The following is a 25,781-nucleotide window of genomic DNA, read 5'->3' as shown; positions in this document are numbered from 1 at the left end:
ATAGTCCCTGTTTTAAGTTCCGATTTGAGATTGGGATGTGGGTTGCTCCCAAGCAGTGCTCAAGGGCTATCAGAACTAATGCTGGATACATTCGACCATCTAGGCCTGACTGTTTAGTGGTTAATCCTAGCAAGTGATGCTATTCTGGCCTTCGGTAAAGTGGCCATCAGGGCTACCCACCTAGGTGGGCATGACAGGGGGCAGGAGTAGCAGCACAGTTCCAGTGATTGAACTCGGGGCCTTGGGCACCTAAGTCTGTGCTCCTACCTCTGAACTGTCTCCCTGGCCCAGGGGTCTGTACATTTATTTTTACTTGTTTTTGTTTTCTGAGCTACACCAGATGAGTAGATAAGGGTTCCTTCCAGCCTGCTTTGGAGCAGAAGGGAGGGTCTCACAGAGTCACAGCAGCTGCTCTACCACCAAGCTACATTTAAACCTAAGTAGCCACATTTAAAGTACTCACACAGTTGAGTGCCAAAAGCCCTATTGATTGATAGATGTTATCTAGTTGCTTCCGGGAGCACTCAGTTCTGGGAATCCAGTCCAGCTGCTGTGTACAGAGCATGTGCTCCAGCCCATTGAACTGTCCCACACACACCCCTGGGTTAGTTTTCTCTGGGAGGAGGGACATAGTGGGCTGTAAGAACTTGGGTGGCGGGGCCGGGAAGGTGGCGCTAGAGGTAAGGTGTCTGCCTTGCAAGCGCTAGCATAGGACGGACAGCGGTTCGATCCCCCTGCGTCCCATATGGTCCCTCCAAGCCAGGGGCGATTTCTGAGCGCATAGCCAGGAGTTACCCCTGAGCATCAAACGGGTGTGGCCCAAAAACCAAAAACCAAAAAAAAAAAGAACTTGGGTGGCAACAGGGACTGACCTGAGCACTGGCTTCACTTTACCAAGCTAACGAGCTTGTAGTGGGGAGGCACAGATTCCATGTAGCCATCTCAGTACCTATCATCATGGACTGTTTAGTGATGGGTCCTTGACCAAAATATCCCTCTCGGACAACTAAATTTGAATGTAAAATTCCATTGCCATTTAAAAGTAGTTATAACCATAGACACACAGATCGATGGAATATAATTAAAAACCTAGAAATAAGCTCACACGTTTTCACTGTGTAGTTAATTATGACAAAGGTCTATCTAAACTCATGTCACTCTTTGTACTTTTCTGTTTTTTGGATCACACCCGGTAGTGGCGCTCAAGTTACCCCTGGCTCTGTGCTCAGAAATTGCTCTTGGCAGGCTCGGGGGACCACCTGGGATGCCCAGGATCAAACCTGCATCTTTCCTGGATCAGCTGTGTACAAGGCAAACACCCTACCATTTTGCTACTGCTCCAGTCCCTCCTGTCACTCTTTTAGCAAGTACTATTGAGGAACATTGGACAGCCTCACACAAAAGAAGTAAATTGGACTGCTCCATGCATGAGAGATAAATTGAAAATGGACTAAAGGCCTCATAAGACATGAAACTAGAAAGCACATTAATAGATAACACAGGCCAAATGCCCGTTGACATTAGCATTTGTCTTGGGAGATTCGACCCCCAATAGAGGAAATGGAAGTAAAGAGAAAAGAAAAGTTCAGGGGGCCAGTAAGATAGTACAATGGTAAGGGGCTTTCCTGTCTCATGGCTGACCTGAGTCAATCCTTAGCACTTCATATGGTTATTTCTCCAAATCTGTGATCCAAACACCACCAGGAATTATCCCTGGCTCAGCCAGGATTAAGCCCTGAGCACCACCCGGTGTGGCTCAAATCTCCCTTCCCCCCAAAAGAAACAGAACAAAGAGACTATTTACTGTTTACGGAGAAAATATTGACATATATTATGGCAAGTGGATAGCATCCAAAGTATATGGAGAACTCACACAATTTAAGAGCACAGTCTTAGTTTTTAAATGTGGAGTGGGGTAGCAGAACCGTAGTATAGCAGGGATGAAGCTTGCTCAGAAAGTTGGCTGACAGAGGTTTTGCAATCCAGATACTTGAAACTTGGAGGAGGGATTTCTGAGTGCAGAGTCAGGAATAAGCCCTGAGCACTGCCAGGTGTGCCCCAGAACAACAGTAGAAAATATGTACATGATCGAAAATAGGTAGCTAGATGTCAGGAAAGAGATTACAAATTGGATGGTAGAAAGAGAATCAGATTAGCCTGTTATGTAAAGAAACATTAAATACCTGCCATCTGTTGTGACATTAAAGTCACAGACTAGTTCTTAAAATTAGTCACTCCTGCTTGTTGCTGGGGAGGCAAACCCCCCTTTCCCAGGTGTGTCTTGATGGGGGCTCTGAGTTGGGGTTTGAGTGGGGTTCTAGGAGATCAGTTGTGCTGCTGCTGCTGTTACTATAGCCTCCCAGCACAGTCCCTGGGTACCCCTGGCAGTTATGTGGCCAAAATTATCCAATACAACCAGCACCCCAATCCAATGGAACCCAGGTAACTTGCATGTGCACCAGCCTGTTGAGCTAGGGCTCTCTCCTCTTCTCTCTCTTTTCTCTCTTCTCTCTTCTCTCTCTCTCACGCTATCTCTCTCCCTCCATTCCTCCCCTTCCCCCACTCCTCCCCTCCCGTCTCCACTCTGCCCCTTTCTGTCCCTGGTTTTGTTTTGTTTGAAGAATTGTCTGTTTTTCAGCTGGCCTTTTGAATCTTTCCTAGCGGTGTTGAGGGTTGCTGGGCTTTCCTAGCTCAGCTTTCAGGCAGAATTTTGTTTTCTTCTGTACTTGACAGTATCTGTCTGGAACTGTGCCCTTTTCCTTCTACCATAAGTGCTCTTTGACAGCAAAGAGCTTTGCTGTCTCGTTTTGTCTTTTGGGTCCACACCGATGGTGTTCACGGTTTCCTCCTTACTGTGCTGCAGGTGGTGGTGGGGTGAGGTGCCTGTGATGAACCTGGGTCTGCAGGCAAGTGTCCTCCATGCTCAGGTAGTTTGCACATTCTGAGCTTCAGTGGAGGATGGGTTGAGGGTGTAATTAGGACTATCCCAGAAACTTCTGTTGAGTTCTGATGGCTATTTGTCAGTCTCTCCAGATTGTTTTCTTTTTCTTTTTAAATATGAAATGCTTCACAAATTGGCGTGTCATCCTTACGTGGGGGCCACGCTAATCTTCTCTGTATCGTTCCAATTTTAGTATATATGCTGTTTTAGCAAACACTGTTTTCTTATTTTAATCTGTCATCTTTATCTTTCTTCAAATCTGTGATCCAATAATGATTACGGTTGGGTTGCTCTTTTTACTTTTTTGTGGGGAGGGGTCAACACCCAGCAATGTTCAGGGCTTACTTCTGGCTCAGGGATTACTCTTTGCAGTGCTTGGAGGATATGTGGGGTCCCAAAGACTGAATCTAGGTTGGCCACTTGCAGGACAGGTGCCTGGCTCGCTGTAATATCTCTCTAGTCCCTAGGATACAATATCCTTAGTATATGTCATTCATTTCCTGCTCTGGACATAGAAGGTGATCATTATATTAATTTGGGGGGGGGTTGGATCACACCTGGCAGCGCTCAGGGGTTACTCCTGGCAGGCTCAGGGTGGGATGCTGGGATTCACACCTTTGCATGCAAGGCAAATGCCCGACCTCCATGCTATCTCTCTGGCCCTATAATTTTTGCTTATTTTCATCTTGTTATTGAACTAATTTCAGCTGTAATGAGATGCAGTGGCCAGAGAGGTAGCTCTGTGGACTGGAGCTCATGATTAGTATGCAAGAAGCTCAGGTTTGGTCCTTGCACCACAATTGGGGCCCTGGGCAGTGTCAGGAGTGACCCTAGATGAGAGAAGTCCTCAAGCACTACTGTGGTGGGGGGGCTAAGGAAAAGAAAGATATAATTGGCTTCTCAAAGTAAGATTTGGGTCCTAGAGTCTTTGTGACTTTGGTGAATTGAGTTATTCAGTCCCCCCCCCTTTTTTTTTTTTTTTTTTGAAATCAGCTCAAATTTATTCAGTAATTACCCTGGCTGTTGGTAATTTTATATTTTCAGAACAATGGTATAATGTCACTGAAGGTAAATTACTAAAACTGAAAGTCCAGCCTCTGTGTATGTGTGAGTGTGGATACACTGAATCAGCAGAACTAGCTTACTGCTTTCCACCGTAATACTTATGACTGCGAGTCTGTTTGCACACCTGTGTATGCCTATACTTATTATTTTATTAGAAGTTAAGGACACTGAGGATATTTTTTTGTTCCCTAGCTATGAGATTAATAAATTTCTTTTGTTTGTTTTGGGTCCACCGCCAGTGGTGCTGAGGTTACCCCTGGCTCTGTGCTCTGGTTATTCCTGGCTCTGCAATCGTGGCAGGCTCAGGGGACCATATAGGATGTTGGGACGGGCTTGGATGAGCATATGCAATGCCCAAGATCAAACCATTCTGGTCCCAAGACTAGTAATTTTCTTTTTCTTTCTTTCTTTTTTTTTTAAGACTAGTAATTTTCAACTTCAGTGTAGTTCCCGCAGAGCTGAGGAAATAGAGCTGATATGCATGCTTTGATGGAGGGAGATGTGGTTCCATACCCTGCACAGCACGGTCTCCAGGGTGCTGTGCTTGGACATACAGCCCCCTCAGTTGATCTGCATTTATAACATAAATGTTTGAGAGTAAGGGCATATGGACCCAAAACTCAGCAGTTGTGTTGTATTCAGGGGCCCTACCCCTGGGAAAGGAAAGCACTGCTCTCCACACTGCTCACACGCTCCTTTGAGCAGTGGGAAGCCATTATTTAAATGATCAGCATTGGGTTTGCATTAAGACTTTGTAGTTATCTCACCATATATTAGGAGATGCTAATAGATGCTAATAATGAGCCTCCGAAAGGGTCCCATAGGATTCTGTGATTGTCTCCCTGCACTCTGCCCAGATTGTGCCTTTATACTGCCTCTACTTAGACACCCAGCACTTTTCTGTCCACAGTCCCTAGTTTAAACTCAGCCCTTCACCACCAAGACTCAGCTGATGTCTTTCCCATCCTTCTTTGATGGATAGCAGTTTTCTTTCTATACTGTCACTGATGGGGCTGGAGAGAGAGTACAACAGGTAAGGCACTTGCCTGGCCTGCAATTGACTCTTTTTTGTTTGTGTGTGTGTGTAGATTACTCTAGGTGCAGTGCTCAGAGATGCTCACAGCAGTGCTCTTTGAGGACCGTGCAGTGCAGGGGATCAAACCCTGGCAGTCACGTGCAAAGTATTGTGCTTCCGTCGTTTTCCTTTAAAAGGTCACGGTTTCCAAGAAACTGTTGATGGCATTAGGTGAGGACTTACTGTCCCTCAGTAAAAATAAAATTAAGTTTACAGTTGCTCAGCAAAAGTTTACCAGGAGGGTGAGGTGCTTTGGGTATTTATTGTATTTATTGTATTTATAGGAGATCTGAGTGTATGATCAGGAGTTTATTAGGTTCTCCGTGAACCCGGTGAGGATTAGCAAATGCGGCCACAGACTTTAGGCTGTTGCCCCATCCTCAGAGCTGTGTGAGGTCTTCCAAGCACGGACACCTTGACACGTTTTTGTTCTTTTATCTTCTCCTAGGTGATTAATAAACAGGGTCTACCGTCCCTTAATTTAGTTCCCAGTGTGACCTGGTGGGCAATTGAGCTTCATTCTGTGCGACCATGGGGCACTCTGTCTCAGCCAGTGCAGCTCGCGGGCATTTCCATTCCAGAAACTGGGACAATGTCCGCATTTGTTTGGTGAATCTTCTCTCTTCTGCCAGACGCATTAACTCTACCATGCACCTTGGGGAAATCAGGCTCCCAGACACGGCCCTTTCTGCTGAAAACGTCCCTCCGAGTGCTCGAGTGCTCGTGGAGATTGAGATAATTGAGAACGTTCAGATTCAGGCTTTTTAGTCATTGACTCTAAAACTTGTTAGCTGTGACTTTGACCAGAGGAGAGAGACTAAGAGGAAGCACCAGGAAACCATAATGGTAACAGGAAAATCACCTTCATTAAGAGGTGTGAAGTTCAATAACTGCTTCTAATTTTATATTCTCTACATTTCAGTTGTATAGATTCACAAAACTGTAAAGAATCTCAAACCGTATTAAAGCAGCTTTTCTTTCTTTCTTTTTTTTTTTACAGAACTTTCTGAGAGCGTATGATTTTCTTATCAGAAAAATAATATACAAGAGTTTGCATTCAATTACTTTGGGGGAGTAGGTGGTGCTCCAGGCTTATTCCTGGCTCTGTATTAGAGAATCATGCCTGGCAGTTTCAGGGATTGAATTTGGCTTGGCTGCATGCAAGGCGAGCACCCTCCCTGCTGTACTATTGCTCTGGTCCCTGTATTGGGGGGGGGGGGTGTTTCACACCCAGTGGCGCTCAGGTGTTGCTTCTGGCTCTATGCTCAGAAATTGCCCCTGGCAGTTTTGGGGGACTATATGGGATGCTGGGAATCGAAGCACAATCTCCTGGGTTGGCCATGTGCAAGGCAAATGCCCTATTGCTATGCTATCTCTCTGGCCCCATATTTTTATTTTTGAACCCACTATATCATAGACTCAGGCTGCAAATATTTTAGTACACGGAGTCCTGAGTTTAGTCATGTAGTTTCCTCTAATGGTGGCGTTGGAGCAATGGTGAAGCCATTTATAGGCTGTCTGTGGCCTCTTGATAAACCCATTTCCTGATATCTCCCTGCAGGAGGCACACCAGTGACAATGGAACTTTGGTGGAGGGTCTCAGGCACCTTGGTTGGGGGTGTGTGGTCACTTTGTGTGCCTTCTCCTTTTACAATGCCGCTTTTTATTTTCTGTATTATACTGTTGATTAAGAAGAGCATATTCATCTACCTTCCTGGTACACTTTTTCAGAGCCATCTGAAGTTACACATACCCCATTTTATGCTGTATGTTGAAGAAACAGATCAGTTGAATATTCATGGTTTTATTGTTGTTGTTGTTGTTATTTGTTTGATTTTATTTTAATGGTGTTTGAAAACTTGACTTTTAAAAGAGCTAATCTTTTCTCCTTTTTCCTCCCTCCCTTTAGCCTGAAAATGAAATTTCTTCAGACTGCAATCATGTAAGTATAGATTTTCTACAGTTTGCCATCTATACTTGATATATGCACAGTGAGCATATGTGTGTGTTTATATATATGAGCTGATAGACTTTAGGGTGCTTTTTCAGTAGTCCTGAGAAGCATAATATTTTCTTGATTTGTGTTCTCTCTCTCTCTCTCTCTCTCTCTCTCTCTCTCTCCTCTCTCTCTCTCTCTCTCTCTCTCTCTCTCTCTCTCTCTCTCTCTCTCTCTCTCTCTCTCTCTCTCTCTCTCCCCTCTCTCCTCTCGTTTAATTTTTGGCCATACCCTGTGGTGCTCAAGAATCACTTCTAGGCTTGTGGGACATCTGGGGTGCTGGGGATTGAATCTGAGTTGACATTGTGCAAGGCAAATACCCTACTATCTCTCTGGCCCCAGTTCTTTTTTTTTGGAGGGGTGTCACATTTTGGGCCACATCCTGTGACGTTCAAGGATTACTCCTGGCTATGCGCTGAGAAATCAATTCTGGCTTGGGAGACCTTATGGGATGCCCGGGAATCAAACTGCACAGTTCAGTTCCTCCTAGGCTAGATGCGCAAGCCGACGTCTTACCCACCGCTCTGTCCCCAGTTCTTTTGTTTGTTTGTTTGTTTTTGTTTTTTGGGCCACACCCAGTAACACTCACGGGTTTACTCCTGGCTATGCGCTCAGAAGTTGCTCCTGGCTTGGGGGACCATATGGGACGCCAGGGGATCAAACCATGGTCCGTCCTAGGCTAGCGCTGGCAAGGTAGACACCTTACCTCTAGTGCCACCGCTCCGGCCCCTGTCCCCAGTTCTTTTAATTTTAATAAAAGTGTGATAAAACTTGTTTAAGGTCCACAATAAATCTATAGCTACTCCAAAAATGGGTAGGTTTTCTCAAAAGTGATTTATTTACTTAAAAAAATTTTTTTTGGGGGGCCGGGCGGTGGCGCTGGAGGTAAGGTGCCTGCCTTGCCTGCACTAGCCTAGGACGGACCGCGGTTCGATCCCCCGGCGTCCCATATGGTCCCCCAAGAAGCCAGGAGCAACTTCTGAGCTCATAGCCAGGAGTAACCCCTGAGCGTCACAGGGTGTGGCCCAAAAAAACCAAAAAAAAAAAAAAAAATTTTTTTTTTGGTTACATTTACTTTGTGCAAATAATTGGTTCTTTATCTGTCAGGTTTAGAAGTCCATTTTTTTTTGGCTTGTTTTGGCCCACCCCCAGAAGTACTCAGGTTTGTTCCTGCTGTGCTCAGGGATCTGGGGGGCGGGGGTTGGGGGGGGAGAAACCATGTGAAGTGCTGGGAATTCAACCCTGGTGCATACAAGTCAAGTCCCCTACCTGCTATACTATCTCTTTAACGTTTTCATTTAGTTATAATCTACTGTGCTAACCACTATATTTGGAACTAAATTCACACAGACAAGAAATAACTTTTAGTAGAGGTTTGTATCAATTTAAATTCTCCCGAGATTGGCCAGGGTGCTGGTCTAGCACATATCACCCATGTGTGACTCTGAGTACAATCCCCAGCATTCAAAAAATATCTCTGGCCACCAGAGAGAACTATAAAACATCAAAATCATTATCTATATCATGATATAATGTCTATATTGTAGAGACTTAGGGAATCAGGCGTGCAAAGAGTACTGAGTGCTTTGGGAGAAATTTATTCAGAATACAGTGCAATCACACTGTGTGTGTGTTTTGAGGGCACATATGGCAGTGCTTGAGATCTACCAATGGCTCCCACATGCACAGCAGGTACTCAGGATTGGAGAAATAGTACGAGGGTTAGGCCTGGTCTTGCAGGTAGCACACTGTCTTCCCCCTTCAGTATCCAGCATAGCATATGGGTTCTTGAGCCACCGCCATACAAAAGAAAATACTGTTTTCTGTATATATGTCTATGTCATACTATATCCAGGATATATATTTTTAATTATACAAAGCAATAAAGGAAAGGAAATGGAATAGAAAATAATTGATGAGGCAGTCAAGTTAACCAAGCCATGAGATGTCCTCTGAATTACTATAAACAAATGCAGAATTGCTCAACCTCATCATTAATAGCCAGGAAAGTGAATACAGAAACCCCAGTGAAATAATAATGCACATACAATTTAGATTGTTTAACTTTGGGGCCCAAGGTAGTACAGCAGGTAGCATGCTAACCTTGAACATTGCTGGCCCGCTGCTAGCCTTGACACCATTTGGTTCCCTGAACCCTGTCAAGAATGATCCCTGAACACAAAGCCAGGAATAAGCCCTGAGCATAGCCAGTGTGGCCCCCAAAACAAAAAAAGGAAGTATTAAGTTTCAAAAGATAAGTCTTTTCAGAGCTGTAATAATACTCACTAAACATCAGAGGCCGGAGAGATAGCACAGCAGGAGGGCGTTTGCCTTGCATGCAGCCAATCCAGGATGGATGGTGGTTTGAATCCAGGCATCCCATAAGTAACCCCTGAGCACCACTGGGTGTGACCCAAAAACAAACAAACAAAATAAAAGATTTAAGAACTTGGGGCCATCACAGGTTGCACATTTTCCTTGCATGCTTCAGATCCCTAGCATCTCATATAGTCCTGGCAGGAGTGGTTTTTTTTGTTTTGTTTTTTTTTGGTTTTTTGTTTTGGGGCCACACCCTGTGGCACCCGGGTTACTCCTGCCTCTACGCTCAGAAATCACTCCTGGCAGGCTAAGGGGACCATATGGGAAGCCAGGGATTGAAACCTGGTCTGTCCCAGGTCATCGACATGCAAAGTAAACCCCCTACCGCTGTGCTATTGCTTAGGCCCACCAGGAGTGATTTCTGAGTGCAGAGTCAGACGTAACCCCTGAGCCCTGATCCAAAAACCAAATAACAAACAAACCAAGCACAGAAGAGAGGGCATTTGCCTTGCATGTGCCAAGACCCCAATCCCTGATCCATCCCTGATTTATCCCTGATCACTGGTATCTCATATGGTCCCTCAGGCCCACCAGGAGTGGTTTTTAGATGCAGAGCCAGGAGTAGCCTCAGAATACTTCTGGGTCCAAAGACAAACAAAAAGCCAAAAAAAAAAAAAAAAGTATATGAAATAAATGACCAATATGAAATTTTGATTTAAAGATTGTTCTCCAAAGCCAGAGCCACAAAGCCTCCTACTGGAAGAATAAAGCAAATGCCAAACAGGGCAAATTATCTAATTGAATGAGCAAGCAGATTCTTAGAAGTCAGTTTTAACAATCCAGAAATAGAGTTTAAGAGATTATACATTTTATTTTATTTATTTTTAAAAAAACTTTATTTATTGATCGATTGGTTGTTGGGCCACCCCCAGTGGTGCTCAGGGGTCGCTCCTGGCTCTGCACTCAGAAATCGCTCCTGGCAGGCTGGGGGACCATATGGGTGCCGGGAATCGAACCAGGTCCTTCCCAGGTTGGCCACATGCAAGGCAAATGCCCTACCGCTGTGCTATATCTCTCTGGCCCTGAGGTTATCCATTTTAAATAACTATTATAAAGTAAATGAACTAGGCATAGCACCTGGACACTAACACAAATGAAAGCTCAGTGAAGTAAGAAAGAAAATGCAGGAGCAAAAGGAGTTTTCGCCTGAAACTAAAGCTAGAGGAGCATCCAGCAGGGCTTGGAGGGATTAGTGCAGCATGTGAGGGTGCCTCAGTTACACTTGAACCTGTCATAGATTCAAGTGCCCATGTCTCCACATGTGCCAGGCCAGATCCAGGCAGCTTTTGTAGTGAGTCTGGCATCTCCATCACCCGTGACCCCCGCAGTTCTGTCTGCCATTGATTCTGCTGTTGCCCCACAGCCACACATTTCAGTTGAAGATGAAATGACTCAAAGCATGAGGAGCAAGAGAAAAAGGAAACGTAGGGGAGGAATAAAGAAACCCTTCAGGAACCATCAGACTATATTTGCCCAAAGGGAGGGACAGAGAAAGTGGAGTGGAGGGGGAGAAAGAGAGAGAGAGAGAGAGAAACTCTAAACAAACAAAAACCAGTCTTTTCAAAGAAACCAAGGCTGAGAACTTCTCAAACCTCAGGGAAGAATTAACTATAGAGATCCAGGAATGTGAGCGAACACCCAGATTTATAAAAGCAAGAAGGCCTGTACCAACATGGCATTGGTAAGCTCTTAAATGTTAACAAAATGAAAAAAATCATTCCATGCTACACAGAGGAAAGCATACAACATTTACAGGCCCTCCTGGCAGAAGCTTAAAGAAGAAATGGTGCATTTACAATTCCTAAACATTTCCAGCCTTTGGGGCTTTGTTCTGCAGCATTGTCATTCAAACATGGTGGGGGAAATAGAGGCTTTCCATGATAAACAGGTTAATGTGGAGTCAGTGACCACCTGACCTGCCCAGCAGGAAAATTGAAAGTTCTTTTAAAGGAAACAAAACCAAGAAAGAAACAAAACCAACAAAAGAACACAAACCAGAAGCTGGTAATAGAGAGAAACATAACAGGAAAAAAAGGTGAGACCAGAGAACATTGAAGGGAAGGAAAACTAAAACAGAATTGATGTAGTCTGAGGGTGAACAGTTGATTGATGCTGGTATGCAGAGAAAGAATCTCAGACACATAAAGGCTAATACAGTGAGTCCTCGGGGTAACCAAAGACCCAAAACTGGAGCTGAGGTTGCAAATGGAAATCGAGAGAATCTCCCGTGAAAGTTCTCTAAATGAAGACACAGGTGGGAACTCGTGGGAAACATTAGAAAGCAGAAAACAGGCTAGAACGGCAGGCAAGATTGTCCCATATATCAGTGATCTTCCTAATATAGTAAGTCTACACTTAGCAGTCGTAAGGCACAGTTATTGTTGGGGTTAGAGAACCCAACAGAAAGCAACAGAAACTAGTACAAATGTGATCCTCTAGACTTTGTGCTTTTAAAAGAAATTACAAAGGGCCAGAGAGATAGCATAGAGGCAGGGCATTTGCCTTGCATGCAGAAGGACGGTGATTTGAATCCCGACATCCCATATGGTCTCCCAATCCTACTAGGAGCGATCTCTGAGTGTAGAGCCAGGAGTAACCCCTGAGCGCTGCTGAGTGTGACCCATAAACGAGAGAGAGAGAGGGGGGGGGAGGGGAGGGGAGGGGAGAAGAGAGGAGAAGAGAGAAGAGAGAGGAGAAGAGAGGAGAAGAGAAGAGAAGAGAAGAGAAGAGAAGAGAAGAGAAGAGAAGAGATATTGAGATTGAGATTACAAAGGGCCAGATAGTCTGGGGGTTAAGGTGCTTGGCTCGAATGCATGAAATCCCCAGAGAACACAGGGTGCCACTGTGGAATGTAAGTCATGGCCCATGTCCCCTCTGTGAGGGACTTCAGCTCACTTCCTTCCAGGGGTTATGGCTGCCACCTGCAGCCTGCTTCCAGCCTGCAGTTTGCAGTGTTCACTGTGTTTGTATTTGTGTGGACCCTGGGATGGACTGGTTGCTTCGCAAGAGAATGAAATAGACCTAGTCGAGAGAAGGTGCCAAAAGGCCCAGAGGGTTGAGCAGTCTCTAGGATCTAGCTGTCTTCTAGCTTGTTGGTCTCTAGCTTGCTGTTCTACCTTACTGTTCTTGCTGTTGTACCTCTGCTTCTCCCCTGAGCTGTTTTTATTAGCCAGAATTTAATATAAATCACCTGAGGATCATGATTGAATAATAAGGCTAACTCAGAAAAGATGAATGGGGAAAAGAAAAAGTGATTTTACAGGTGTCTATAATTTTACAGATGACAACACCCCAGCTTTCCTGCCTTCCTGTCCTGTTGGACTTTTTTTTTTAATTTAATTTTTTTGGGGGGCCCCACATCCAGCTGTACTCAGAAATTGCTCCTGGCAGGCTCAGGACACCATATGGGATACCAGGGATCGAACCTGGGTTTATCCCGGGTCATTCGCATACAGGGCAAACACCCTACAGCTGTGCTATGGCTCTAGCCCCTCCTATTGGACTTTTAGTTCCTCACTGAGTGAAATTCCCCACAAGCACTTTAATTTTCTTTGTTTTGTTTTGTTTTGTTTTTTTGGGCCACACCTGTTTTATGCTCAGGTGTTACTCCTGGCTAAGCACTCAGAAATCCCCCCTGGCTTGGGGGGACCATATGGGACACCGGGGGATCGAACCGCTGTCCTTCCTTGGCTAGCGCTTGCAAGGCAGACACCTTACCTCTAGCGCCACCTCACCAGCTCCAGCACTTTAATTTTCTTTCTTTCTTTTTTGTTTGTTTTGTTTTGGTGCTACACCTGGTGATTCTCAGGGCTTACTCCGGGCTATGCATTCAGAAATCGCTCCTGGCTTGGGGGAACCATATGGGACGCCAGGATATCAAACCACGGTCCACAAGATGCCTTACTGCTTGCACTACCACTCTGACCTCCACTTTCATTTTCTTTTTTCTTTTCTTTTTCTTTTTTTTTTTTTTTGGTTTTTGGGCCACACCCAGCGGTGCTCACGGGTTACTCCTGGCTATCTGCTCAGAAAATGCTCCTGGCAGGCACGGAGGGACCATATGGGACGCCGGGATTCGAACCAATCACCTTAAGTCCTGGATTGGCTGCTTGCAAGGCAAACGCCGTTTTGCTATCTCTCTGGCCCCACTCTTTTATTTTCTTAAAACACTCTCTTGTACCCCATTTTTGTATAGCTAATAGCCATTAATTCCTCCTATCCTTGACCAAACCTCCACCAGGGTCTGGTGTGCCTCACTCACCTACATAGAAGTGGCCTGTTATGTTGATGTTAGTGACATTGCCTGCCCTTGACCTTGGCTGTCATATGTATTAGGTCATGAAAGTGCTGAGCAGGGCTTGATGATAGTTCACAGGTCCCAAGTGCAGGCATGGCATATGGAATCCTGATTCAATCCCTGCCCCACATGGACCCCTGAATACCACAGGAAGTGAATCCAGGCATTAAAGCAGGAATAACTCCTAGGCATTGCCAGGTGTGGCCAAAACAAAGCAAAACAAAACCAACAGCTAAAAACATAGAAAAGGAGTTAAGCAGATATTTAGATGATCCAATGAATAATTTATTATATTCTGTTTGGGATTTGTTTTTATGCCACACAAGCAGTGTTTGGGGACTTTGTGGTGCTGAGAATTCAACTTAGGGCTCTTGGCATGTAAAGCTTATACCTAGGCCATTCCAACTGGATCCTTGCCCCTAAATCATATTCTTTTGTTTTGGGGCCACACCCAGTGGTGCTAGAGCTTACTTCTGACTATACTCATGGCACTCCAGTGGGCTTCAGGGATCGGGTTCTGGAAATCAAACCTGGGTCGATCACATCCAAGACCAGCACTACCTACTGTTCTATCTCCCCAGCCTCCCTCATTGTATTCTTTAGTTTTGGATAGAGCAGAGAGTAAAGTAAGTAAACTACCTTCATATCCCTCTTTACCCCCAAATTCCTCACCTTTTTTTTGGTTTTGTTTTGTTTTTTGTTTTTTGGGTCACACCCAGCAGTGCCGAGGGGGTAACCTGGCTCTACACTCAGAAATCGCTCCTGGCAGATTCAGGGGACATATGGGATGCTGGGATTCGAACCACCATCCTTCTGCATGCAAGGCAAACGCCTTACCTCCATGCTATCTCTTCGGCCCCCCAAATTCCTCACGTTTTACATTATATAGTGCCCCTGTTCCATCTCTCCAGCTGAATAAAGTTAAGGACACATTTTAATATTCTTCAGATATAGGATCACTTATTGAAGTTTTCTCACAAGACTATAAAGATAAAGTAATATTTAATTCTTATCTGTGAATAGTACTTGATATTAAATCTTGATATTAAAACAGAGCCCCAAGTGATAATACTGCAGTAGGTTACTTGCCTTCCAAGTGGCAGACCTGGGTTTGATATTCACCCCACCCCCACACCCTACATCCCATATGGTCTCCCAAGCATCACAGGAAATGATTCCTGAGTACAGAGCCAGGAATAACTCCTGAGCATTGCCAGGTGTAGCCCCAAAACTAAACAATAAAAATAGTCTCACAAAGATAAAGTAATATTCAGCCCTCACCTGTGAATGTCAGTGCCTTTAAATTAAAATGTAGTAAAATAGGTCAGAGCCATAGTCCAGCAGGGAGGGTTATTACCTTGCACAGGGCTGAACTTGGTTTGATCCCTGGTATCCCATATATTTCCATACATTTTGCCAGGAGTAATTCCTGAACACAGAGCCAAGATTAAGACTTGAGCACTGTCAGGTGTTGCCCAAAGACAAAAAAAAATTTTTTTAAGTTTTGTAAAGTAGATTCATAGTGTAAATAATTATTTAGTTTTCAAAGAGAGGACACAGCACACATGTGTGTTGCCAGTCATACACATGGGTGCCTACAAGCACATGTCAATCAATCATTCTTGAAATGTTCACTTGCACTTTCATACTTGAATGCTGGGAAGTGGACGGGCTCTCTCTGTCTTTCTCTGTCTCTTTCTGTCTCTCTCTCTCTCCCCCCTCCTCTCCTCTTTCCACTCTTCTCTCCTCTCTCCTCTGTCCTCTCTCCTCTCATTTCCCCCTCTCTGCTTCCTCATAGCCACCAAATCAAACCGAATTTTGCTTTAAAAAAAATAGACAAAGGCCAGAGATAATTTCGGGGTCAGGAGTTTGCCTTGTATGCACTGGGCCCTAACTTGATCCTTAAATACCACTGGGAGCAATCCTCCAGCCTGCCAGTGTGACACATTGTCCATACTCCCCACAAAAAGAGGGGGAGAGAGAAGATAGAAATTCGAATCTGTGACTCTCCAAATGTCTGATCTATTGGTTATGAAATCGAAAAACAGATCCACCAAACCTCAGCTTTTTTTTTTTTTTTTTTTTGGTTTTTGGGTCACACCCGGCAGTGCTCAGGGGTTACTCCTGGCTGTCTGCTCAGAAATAGCTCCTGGCAGGCACGAGGGACCATATGGGACACCGGGATTCGAACCAACCACCTTTGGTCCTGGATCGGCTGCTTGCAAGGCAAATGCCGCTGTGCTATCTCTCCCAAACCTCAGCTTTTATATCAGATTTCTCAATATAAAATTTTTGCTTCTGTCACCCTGTTCATATTTTCTTTGAAAACCTTAGATTTTAATTTAAACTTTTTCGTGGCTTCCTAATGACTTGAATTCGTGATTTTTAAAACGTCCTGCTAGTAAAAAATAAAATGAAGAGGTCTATTTGAATGGCATTTTGTCTGCACACTTTTTCCTTTTATCTATAAACCCTGTGCTATTTTATCTGTATTAACTGAAGTGTGGATATGCTTTGTCTGACTCTGTGCCAGGGCTCTTATCATTTATTTATAGTAACCACTGGTAAAAAAAAAAAAAATAACCACTGGTGATAAACTTCAGACTGTTCTAATCGTAGATCTATTTTTTTCCCCATCTCTCTTCTCTCTAGTTGTTGTGGAATTATAAGCTGAACCTAACTACAGATCCCAAATTTGAATCTGTGGCCAGAGAGGTTTGCAAATCTACTATATCAGAGGTAAGCAATGAAAGAATCGTGGATTTTAAAAAAAATCATGTGGGTGTGGAATGGCGTATGTGGGACCAATCGCATCTGTCGACCTGCTGATTTGAATATGGTGACTCGAGTTGTCAGCTTGGGATCCACATCTGTGCTGGCTGAGAGAGGCCAAGGCTGAGTGACGGAAACTCTTGGCTCCTGTCCACCTATACTTTCAATGGGCACTGGTTGGCAGAGAGGATAAAGATCAGACTATGGTCCCTTGAGAACAGGACATTTCCCTTCTCAGTTTGGTGCTGCTCATTCCATTTTACTTTTTGGAGATGTCGCTACATGCATCCTCAGGAGGCCCCCATACCTTAGAAAGTGTCTGTGCTTCAAGGAATCAGGAGTGAGCATTTAAAAGTCTTCTACAAATGGGGCCAGAGTGAGAGCAAGTGAGGAAGACGTTTGCCTTGCATGTGGCCAACCCATGTATGACCCCAGTATCTCATATGGTTCCCTGAGCACCGCCAGGAATGACCCTGAGCACAGAGCCAGTAGTAACCACTGAGAGCTACTGGGCACAACCCCCTCAAGAAAATCATCTGTAGAGATTGTGTTATTGATCCAAGTGAATATTGAATATGGACAAAAACTATTATCGCCTAATGGGGCATATTTTTAAGTGAATTTTCTTGATCCCACAGAAAACAACAAACGTTAAGAGTAAACATTTCTGCCATTGGAAAGGTTTAACATTTTGTTCTGTGGAATCGGTCACCAATTCCCAGTAGTCAGATTTGCGCACTGACGTGGACAGACACAGAGGAAATGGTTGCTGTTCTTCTACCTTACTTAGAGTTAGCGATTAGAGATCATGGAAAATAATTTTTTTCAGAAAAAATATTTGGGGGGCCACACCCGACCACACTCTGGTTACTCCTGACTGTGCTCAGAAGTTGCTCCTGGCAGGCTGGGATGCCGGGACTTGAATCCAGATCCGTCCTAGATCAGCTGCGTGCAAGGCAAACGCCTTACTGCTGTGCTATCTCTCTGGCCCCCAGAAAAATTTTTTATTGGAAGTTTATTGATAACTTAGTTAAGAACCACTCTGCTGAGTTTTCCATCAGGTCAGTCCTCAGCTTTTGTTCTACACTTAAGTCATTCTGGGATCTTGCATGTTCATTTTCTGTCTCAGGCTTCTTCTAACACTGGATTGAATGTGTTTTAACTTCTCTGAATTTTTATACATTATTATTTTGAGGGGTGGGGGTTAGTGCTTGGGGTTACTCCTGGTTCTGAGCTCAGAAATTACTCCTGGTGGGCTCAAGGGAACATAAAAGATGCCAGGGATTGAACCCAGTAGACAGGATGCAAGGCAAGCACCCTTTCTGCTGTGCTGTCACTCCAGCTCATTTTCCTTTTTGAAAACAGCAACTTCTTCATGTTTACTTTCAGAATACACAGCATATTTTTGAAACATTGATCTTAAGCTTTATTTTTATTTCTTTATTTATTTTGGTTTTGGGGCCACATCTGGCGGTGCTCAGGGAGTTACTCCTGGCTCTGTGATTAGAAATCGCTGCTGGCAGACTAGGGGGACCATATTGGATGCTGGGATTTGAACCGGGTCTGTCCTGAGGGTCTGAAACATGCAAGGAAAGCACCCTACTGCTGTACTATCACTTCAGCCCCGATCTTCAGCTTCAGTATTCTGGATCTCAGATTCCTGAAGCTTATCTAAAGTAGCTTCACCTTACAGTTTGGTTGCCACATCGAATTTTGGATCTAGTGTAGACAGACTTACCTAACTATACTCAGCTAGGTTCCTTCCTTCCTTCTCCCCTCCCTCCTTCCCTTGGTCTCTCCCTCCTCCTTCTTTCCCTCCTTCCGGCTTCCTTGTCATGAGGGTGTAATGATAATCCTGTTATCTTTTCATATTGTTCTAGTTTTTGAGGGGCAAGATTACATCTTCCTTTCTCTTTTTTTTTTTTTTTTTTTTTTTTTTTTTGGTTTTTGGGCCACACCCGGTGGTGCTCAGGGGTTACTCCTGGCTATCTGCTCAGAAATAGCTCCTGGCAGGCACGGGGGACCATATGGGACACCGGGATTCGAACCAACCACCTTTGGTCCTGGATCGGCTGCTTGGAAGGCAAATGCCACTGTGCTATCTCTCCCGGCCCACATCTTCCTTTCTCAAAGATGATTGATAACCTGGAATTAAGAAAACAAAATCTCAGTAATACAGCTGTTCATAGAACACTTTATTTTGTATCTTTCTCCCATCTTCTTCCTTAATTTAGGGGGGGGATCCTGCTTTCTCCTACTTTCAAGGAGAAAAGCACCACCACAAGAATTATCTGCCAACAAAACCCAAACTTGTTATTTACTATTGGTGACTCAGGCTGCATCTGTCTGTTTCTCCTGCCTCCTTTTAGCATCGGTGACTGCAGCCTGTAGAGGGCGCGACCGCCGCTGCTCCCCCACCTAAACTTAGTCAACTTCATGTGCTAATTAAAGCTTTAGTTCTCCCTCTCTCCCTCCCTTTCTCTCTCCCCTTCTCCCTTCCCCCACTTAATTTTAGAAGTGTTCTTTTTATCTTAACCAAATAGAATGGTTAGAGAAAAAGTTCTGGGGGCCGGGTAGGTGGCGCTGGAGGTAAGGTGTCTGCCTTGCAAGCGCTAGCCAAGGAAGGACCTCGGTTCGATCCCCCGGCGTCCCATATGGTCCCCCCAAGCCAGGGGCGATTTCTGAGCACATAGCCAGGAGTAACCCCTGAGCGTCAAACGGGTGTGGCCCAAAAACCAAAAACCAAAAAAAAAAAGAGAAAAAGTTCTAGTTCCAATCCTATTACAGTTGATAGTGAAATGAAACCCAAGTAGTGCCTTCAGCTATGTGCTCCATAATGTTTCCAGTGATGGCTAATGTAGCAGCTGTAGGTTCAGCTTCATTCGTGACATTTGATTTGTCTTCACTTTTGGGGGTATTGTTTGGGAGCATACCTGGGTATGTTCAGTGGCTGCTTTTGGGTCTGTGCACACGAGTGGCCCCTAGTAGTCCTAGGGCAACTATATGCATGCAGTTCTGGGGATCAAACCCAAGTCAATCCCATACAAAGCAAGTACTTTAACTTCTATACTGCCTCTCCAGCCCTCTCTTTCACATTTCAGGGGCCGGGCACACACGGCACCACTCGGGTTACTCCTAGCTCTGTGCTCAGAAATCAATTGAGTTGATGCTTGAGGGACCCTTTGGTGTGATTGAACCAGCCTCACCACGTGCAGTTTTTAGATCTGATATGAGTATGCATGACACAGTTTTCTTGAAAGCAAATATTTGGCATATTTCCTTTCATTCTCCTAACCATAGAGCTGGAGACTCAATGATAACAGATTAGCAGGCTTTCTCTCAGGAGGCTCTTTGAATAAGTAGAATACTGTGTGAAGTAGCTCCTTTTCTTCTGAGCAGATTAAAGAATGTAGCGATGAGCCCTTTGGAAAAGGTTATTTGGTATCCTGCTTGGTGGATCACCGAGGCAACATCACGGAGTACCAGTGTCACCAGTATATCACCAAGATGACCGCTATTATCTTCAGTGACTACCGTCTCATCTGCGGCTTTATGGACAACTGCAAAAACGACATCAACATTCTGAAATGTGGCAGCATTCGGCTGGGAGAAAAGGTGTGTGTTAACTACATGGAAGGGGGGCCGGGCGGTGGCGCTGGAGGTAAGGTGCCTGCCTTACCTGCGCTAGCCTAGGAGACGGACCGCGGTTCGATCCCCCGGCGTCCCATATGGTCCCCCAAGCCAGGAGCGACTTCTGAGCGCATAGCCAGGAGTAACCCCTGAGTGTTACCGGGTGTGGCCCAAAAACAAAAACAAAACAAAACAAAAAAAAACTACATGGAAGGGATTTGGCAGAGGGATTTGATGCAGTTGAACGAAGTTGAATGGAATCTTTGGAAAACTGGTATTGGGAAAATTAGGGACTAGAGGTGTGACATTAACCTTTAGACAGTCCTGAACTTGTAGATGCATTCGGTCTGTTGATTTAAAGCAATTACTGTATGGAGAATTAGTAGGATTACCTTACTATCAAATCAATAGACCATTTGTTGGTTATGATAATATTGCTCTGGCATTATTTTTTCAGCGCAGTAATTAGGTTAAGAGAGACATTTTTGAGGACTGGAGAGATACCACAGCAGCAGGGCATTTGCCTTGCACGCAGCCGATCCATGACATATGGTGGCTTGAATCCGGCATCCCATATGGTCCTGAGCATCGCCGAGTATGACCCAAAATGAAAAAAATGAGACATTTTTTGGAGGGAAAAGGGACCATACTTCTGGCTCTGCACTTAGGAATAACTCCTAGCGGTGCTCAGGGATTAACCCAAGTTAGCCCCATATGAGCACTGGGGATCAAACCTAAGTCAGCCACATGCAATGCAAGTGCCCTACCCACTGTGTTCTCTCTGGCCACTTAGAGACTTGAGTTTTTATTTTTTTGTTTTTTTGGGGGGCCATACCTGGTGGTACTCAGGGGTTACTCCTGGCTATGCGCTCAGAAATTGCTCCTTGCTTGGGGGACCATATGGGATGCCAGGGAATCGAACCAGTTTGTCCTAGGCTAGCATGTGCAAGGCAAATGCCCTACTGCTTGTACCACTGCTCTGGCCCCAAGACTTGAGTTTTTAAAATTCTTTTTCTGATTATAGCTCACAGTTATATTGGAAAAAAAAAAAAAAAAGATGTTAGTAAGAATACCAACATAAAGAGCAATGTAGGGGGCCGAAGAGATAGCATGGAGGTAGGGCATTTGCCCCCCCCCTTTTTTTTTTTGGTTGTTGGTTCTCTGTACCTCCATGCTATCTATCTCTGGGCCAGGCCAAGCTGGAATCTCACTTGAGAGGTTCAGACAGGAGGGTTAGTGCTTCGTGCTGTCTGCCTATCAGCTCTGTCATCTCTTCAGGCCACTCTGGGCACCTCTGTATCTGTCTGGCAGTCTTGCAAACTTGCCATCAAGCTCTCGGGAAGCTTAAAAAAAAGAAAAAGAAAAAGACCAGTTTACTAAATAAAGCAGGTTTATTTTTTCTCTTTTCCAGCCAATTCTAGAAGCAATTAAACCACCCAAGTCACCCCAGTGACTCAGGAAACGCCTCTAACTTTATTTAGGGTGTTTGATAAATTGCTGTTCCAACCCTATCTTTATTTACTGTGTTTTATTTTTTGATTTGGGGCCATAGCCAGCAGTGCTCAGGGCCTACTCCTAGCTCTGCACACAAGAATTACTCTGGCAGTACTTGGGGGTCAGTCTGGGTTGCCAAAGGATCAAACCCGGATCAGTTCCAATCAAGGCAAGCACCTTATTACTCGCTGTGCTATCATTTTGGTCCACAGGGAAGTTAAATTCCTTCAGGGAAGTCTTCGGGTTTACTTTGTACTTTGTGATGACATTTTTCCGTACTGTGGCCAGTGGGCTGCCCAGGGGAATGGACCATTCTGCTTTACCTCCCACCAGCCATCTGATTAGTCACTGGGAAACCGCCTTTCTCTGCACTGACTGAAATGGCTATAGAAAATAGCAGTGGTCGAGCCCAGCTGCATGACAGTAGGGTCATTTTGTCAACTCTTTTAAAATAGCAAAAATTGTCCAGAAAGAAAGCACAGCAGGCAGGGCATTTGCCTTGAAGGCAGCCAACCCAGATTTGATCCCTGGCACCCATAGGATATCTGAGCACCATCAGGAGTGATTCCTGAATGCAGAGCCAAGAGTAAGCCCTGAGCACTGCCAAGTGTGGCCCAAAAACAAAGCAAACAAACAAAAAATGAACTAAAAATAGCAAAAAGTTTTCTTCAGACCATCATCGGTACTTTTGGTCACTTTTATCTTTTGCAGTACTTTCCTTTTAGCCCAGCCCACCCCAGTGTCAGAGCTTTTCTAGTGTTACAGAAACTGAGAGATGGAATCTGTGCCTTTCTGAAAATGCCTGTTCCTTCCCATAGTTCACTGTATGAGGTCTGGCCTCAGGCTTTCCTTGCCCTTTCTGACTTTTGTTGACTTCTGATGATAGACAAACAGACTCAAACAGTTCCAAACCATTGCCACTGAGACGGGCTTTGAACTGACCTCCTCCCAAGATCAAAGCAGAGGGCTCATGGCTGAGCTGTACTCTGCCTTCTCCTGCATGTGGAAATGTCATCATGCAGAACTAGAAACTTCCTGCGGGTGTGGGGCCAGGCAGCCACTCAGTGGTGCTCAGGGATCACTCATGGGACTCTTGGCAGTGCCAAGAATCAAACCTGGACTGGCCATAGCCAAGGCAAGTACCCCCACCCACCGTACAGGGTTACTGTGTGTCCCTCAATTTTTTTTTTCAAAATGTTAATGCATATATGGGATAAGAGAGATAGCACAGCGGGAGGATATTTGCCTTGCACGCAGATGGAAGGTGGTTCGAATCCTGGCATCCCATATGGTCCCCCGAGCCTGCCAACATCGATTTCTGAGTGCAGAGCCAGGATTAACCCCTGAGTGCCGCTGGGTGTGACCCAAAAACAAAAACAAAATGTTAATACATATAAATTTTAAAACCATTTATTAATAAGACACTAGAATTTGTAAATATTGTTTAGAAATTTCAGGTCTCTGGGCCCAGAGAGATAGCACAGCGGTGTTTGCCTTGCAAGCAGCTGATCCAGGACCAAAGGTGGTTGGTTCGAATCCCGGTGTCCCATATGGTCCCCCGTGCTGCCAGGAGCTATTTCTGAGCAGACAGCCAGGAGTAACCCCTGAGCAACGCCGGGTGTGGCCCAAAAACCAAAAACCAAAAAAAAAAAAAAAATTTCAGGTCTCTAAAAGCTCAAGGTATATTATTTATGTCACCTGAAAAAGAGTATAATGTCCCCAAAACAAGAGTTGTAGGTATGTGGAACATTATTACTACTTTCATACTTTTCATTCCATAGTTATATCATTGCATTAATTCTTGCCCTTTGTGTGGTGGGTGGGCCACACCCAGAAGTGCTTGGGGATTTCTCCTGACTGCTCAGGGATCACCAACTGGCAGTGCTCAGGAGTGCCATCTCTGGTGCCAGGGATGCAAGGCACATGCAGAGCACTTGCCCTATGTGCTATACATTTGTTCTAGCCCTTCATTTCTTTTAATCAATTATTTTAATTTATATTTACTTTATTCTCTCACAGGCAATGTCAAAAATATTGAATTGGAGAATGGGTTATTGGAGAATGGGTTATAGAAGAAATGAATATTGAATTCTTGCTTTTTGGAAATAGTCTTTTTTTTGTTTTTGTTTTTGGGTCACACCTGGCAGTGCTCAGGGGTTACTCCTGGCTCTGCGCTCAGAAATCTCTCCTGGCAGGCTAGGGAACCATATGGGATGCCAGGATTCGAACCACCGACCTCATGCAAGGCAAACGCCTTACCTCCATGCTATCTCTCCAGCCCCTGGAAATAGTCTTATCATTTGCAGGACTTTATTATTTTAGTTTTGGGGCCACATTCAGTGGTGCTCAGGTATTATTCCTGACTCTCCTCTTAAGGATCACTCCTGGCAGGATTGGGGGACCTTGGAATGCTGCGTATCAAACCTGAGCTAGCCACATACAAGTATGAGACCTTTCTGCTGTACTGACTCTGCTGCCCAAGTGTGGACTTTGAAGCACTTGTATTCTTGCTGTTTTAGGATGCACATTCACAGGGTGAGGTGGTCTCCTGCTTAGAAAAAGGCCTGGTGAAGGAAGCAGAAGAAAGAGACCCCAAGATTCAAGTCTCTGAGCTGTGCAAGAAGGCCATTCTGCGAGTGGCCGAGCTGTCCTCTGACGACTTCCACTTAGACCGGCATTTGTATTTTGCGTGCCGGGATGATCGAGAACGTTTCTGTGAAAATGTGAGTAAGCTCAGAAGCTGGTTTTTTCTTTTTTTCTTATAAAAATTTTTAATAGCTGGTTCCAAACATAAGCCAACACAATCCCTCAAGTGTAGAAAAGCTGCTGGAACGCAAGGTGAGTTGGACCTCTTATAATAGCGTGGTACTGAGTTCATAGCCATGATGCCTCAGCAGTAAGCAAACTTTGGCTTCCTACTGTCTCCACATGTTGTTTTTCTACTTTTCCATTTTTTTTCTACTTCTCTGCTTTTCCAGTTCAGCTCTTAGAGGTCCACTTTACCTATAACTTTACCAGAGAATCCCATTTGTTTATACCACGGGTAAAATTTTGCTATATTGTTTACTTCTATGTTTTTGGCTAAGGGGAAGAAAACAGCAAGAGGTTAACATTTAAAATCAACACATGGCTGCTACCTGCAGTCTCTTTAAAGCAGTTTTATAACCCTTTAAATGGAATAGGCTCTATCCTTGTAACAATGAGCGGAAAGGATCGAAAGCGATGCTGCTTGTATTTTGAATTAGCAGCTTTCACCATCACAGTTGGTACATGATGTATTGACCTAAGCAGAAGGTTAGGGGAAGGGACGTGTCCGACACCTCTCCTGGGTCATTTATTTATTTAGGGACAAATGACAATAGCAAGAAATCTCAGGGGAAATTTTCTCATCTTTATTGCATCATTTTTGCTTTTATAATCTGATCTTTATTTGCATTTTCATGTAAATTACTTAGAGATTGAGCCATTTGTTCAGAAGTACACTCCATCATAGTAACCAAAAGTTCGTCATGTGCTGTGGCCCAGAGTAGCTGCTTAAATTGTCATCATCATTGTCATGCTGTGTGTGTTCTGCTTTACAGACACAAGCTGGTGAAGGCAGAGTCTATAAGTGCCTGTTTAATCATAAATTTGAAGAATCCATGAGTGAAAAGGTAAGTAAGCCGGTATTTCTTCTATTTCCAAAGACTTTCTCACTCTTTGAACAGTAGTCTTCTAAACTCATTCAAAGTGTAAATGGCTACTAAAGCTTAGCTTTCAAGAAGTGAGATGACTTGGCTCTTGGCAGGGAGCCAAAGAATGTTTTACTTAAAAAGAAAATGAAGGGGTCAGAGAGATAGCATGGAGGTAGGGCACTTGCCTTGCATGCAGAAGGACGGTGGTTTGAATCCCAGCATCCCATATGGTCTCCGAGCCTGCCAGGAGCGATTTCTGAGCGTAGAGCCAGGAGGAACCCCTGAATGCTGCCGGGTGTGACCCAAAACAAACAAACAAAAATGAAGCTTTTAGTTCTTGGCAGTGCTGAGAGTCTGTGCTTCTATCTCTGCTCTCAGGGAACACTCAGGAAACCATATGAGGTACCTGGGATTGAACCAGGGTTGATGCGTGCAAGGTAAATGACCTCCCTGCTGTG

General features: G+C 44.6%; 1 protein-coding gene and 1 non-coding gene across 2 annotated transcripts in view; one reads left to right on the top strand and one right to left on the bottom strand.

Annotated features, from left to right (window-relative positions):
* GLG1 (golgi glycoprotein 1) overlaps positions 1-25,781 on the top strand; it is a 111,365-nt gene that overhangs the window by 41,792 nt on the left and 43,792 nt on the right. The window contains exons 2-6 of the mRNA XM_049786335.1: positions 6,991-7,023; positions 16,406-16,492; positions 19,925-20,140; positions 24,169-24,372; positions 25,231-25,302. Coding sequence (XP_049642292.1) covers positions 6,991-7,023; positions 16,406-16,492; positions 19,925-20,140; positions 24,169-24,372; positions 25,231-25,302 — 612 coding nt within the window. The remainder of the gene's footprint in view (positions 1-6,990; positions 7,024-16,405; positions 16,493-19,924; positions 20,141-24,168; positions 24,373-25,230; positions 25,303-25,781) is intronic.
* On the bottom strand, positions 3,052-3,154 carry LOC126029178 (U6 spliceosomal RNA). Its single transcript, XR_007502829.1, has one exon. It is a non-coding gene; the product is annotated as a U6 spliceosomal RNA (small nuclear RNA).

This window comes from Suncus etruscus, chromosome 14, assembly GCF_024139225.1.
Source record: "Suncus etruscus isolate mSunEtr1 chromosome 14, mSunEtr1.pri.cur, whole genome shotgun sequence".
NCBI classification, from domain to species: Eukaryota; Metazoa; Chordata; class Mammalia; order Eulipotyphla; family Soricidae; genus Suncus; species Suncus etruscus.
Note: the sequence above shows the minus strand (reverse complement) of the source record. Positions and strands in the feature narration are given on the sequence as shown.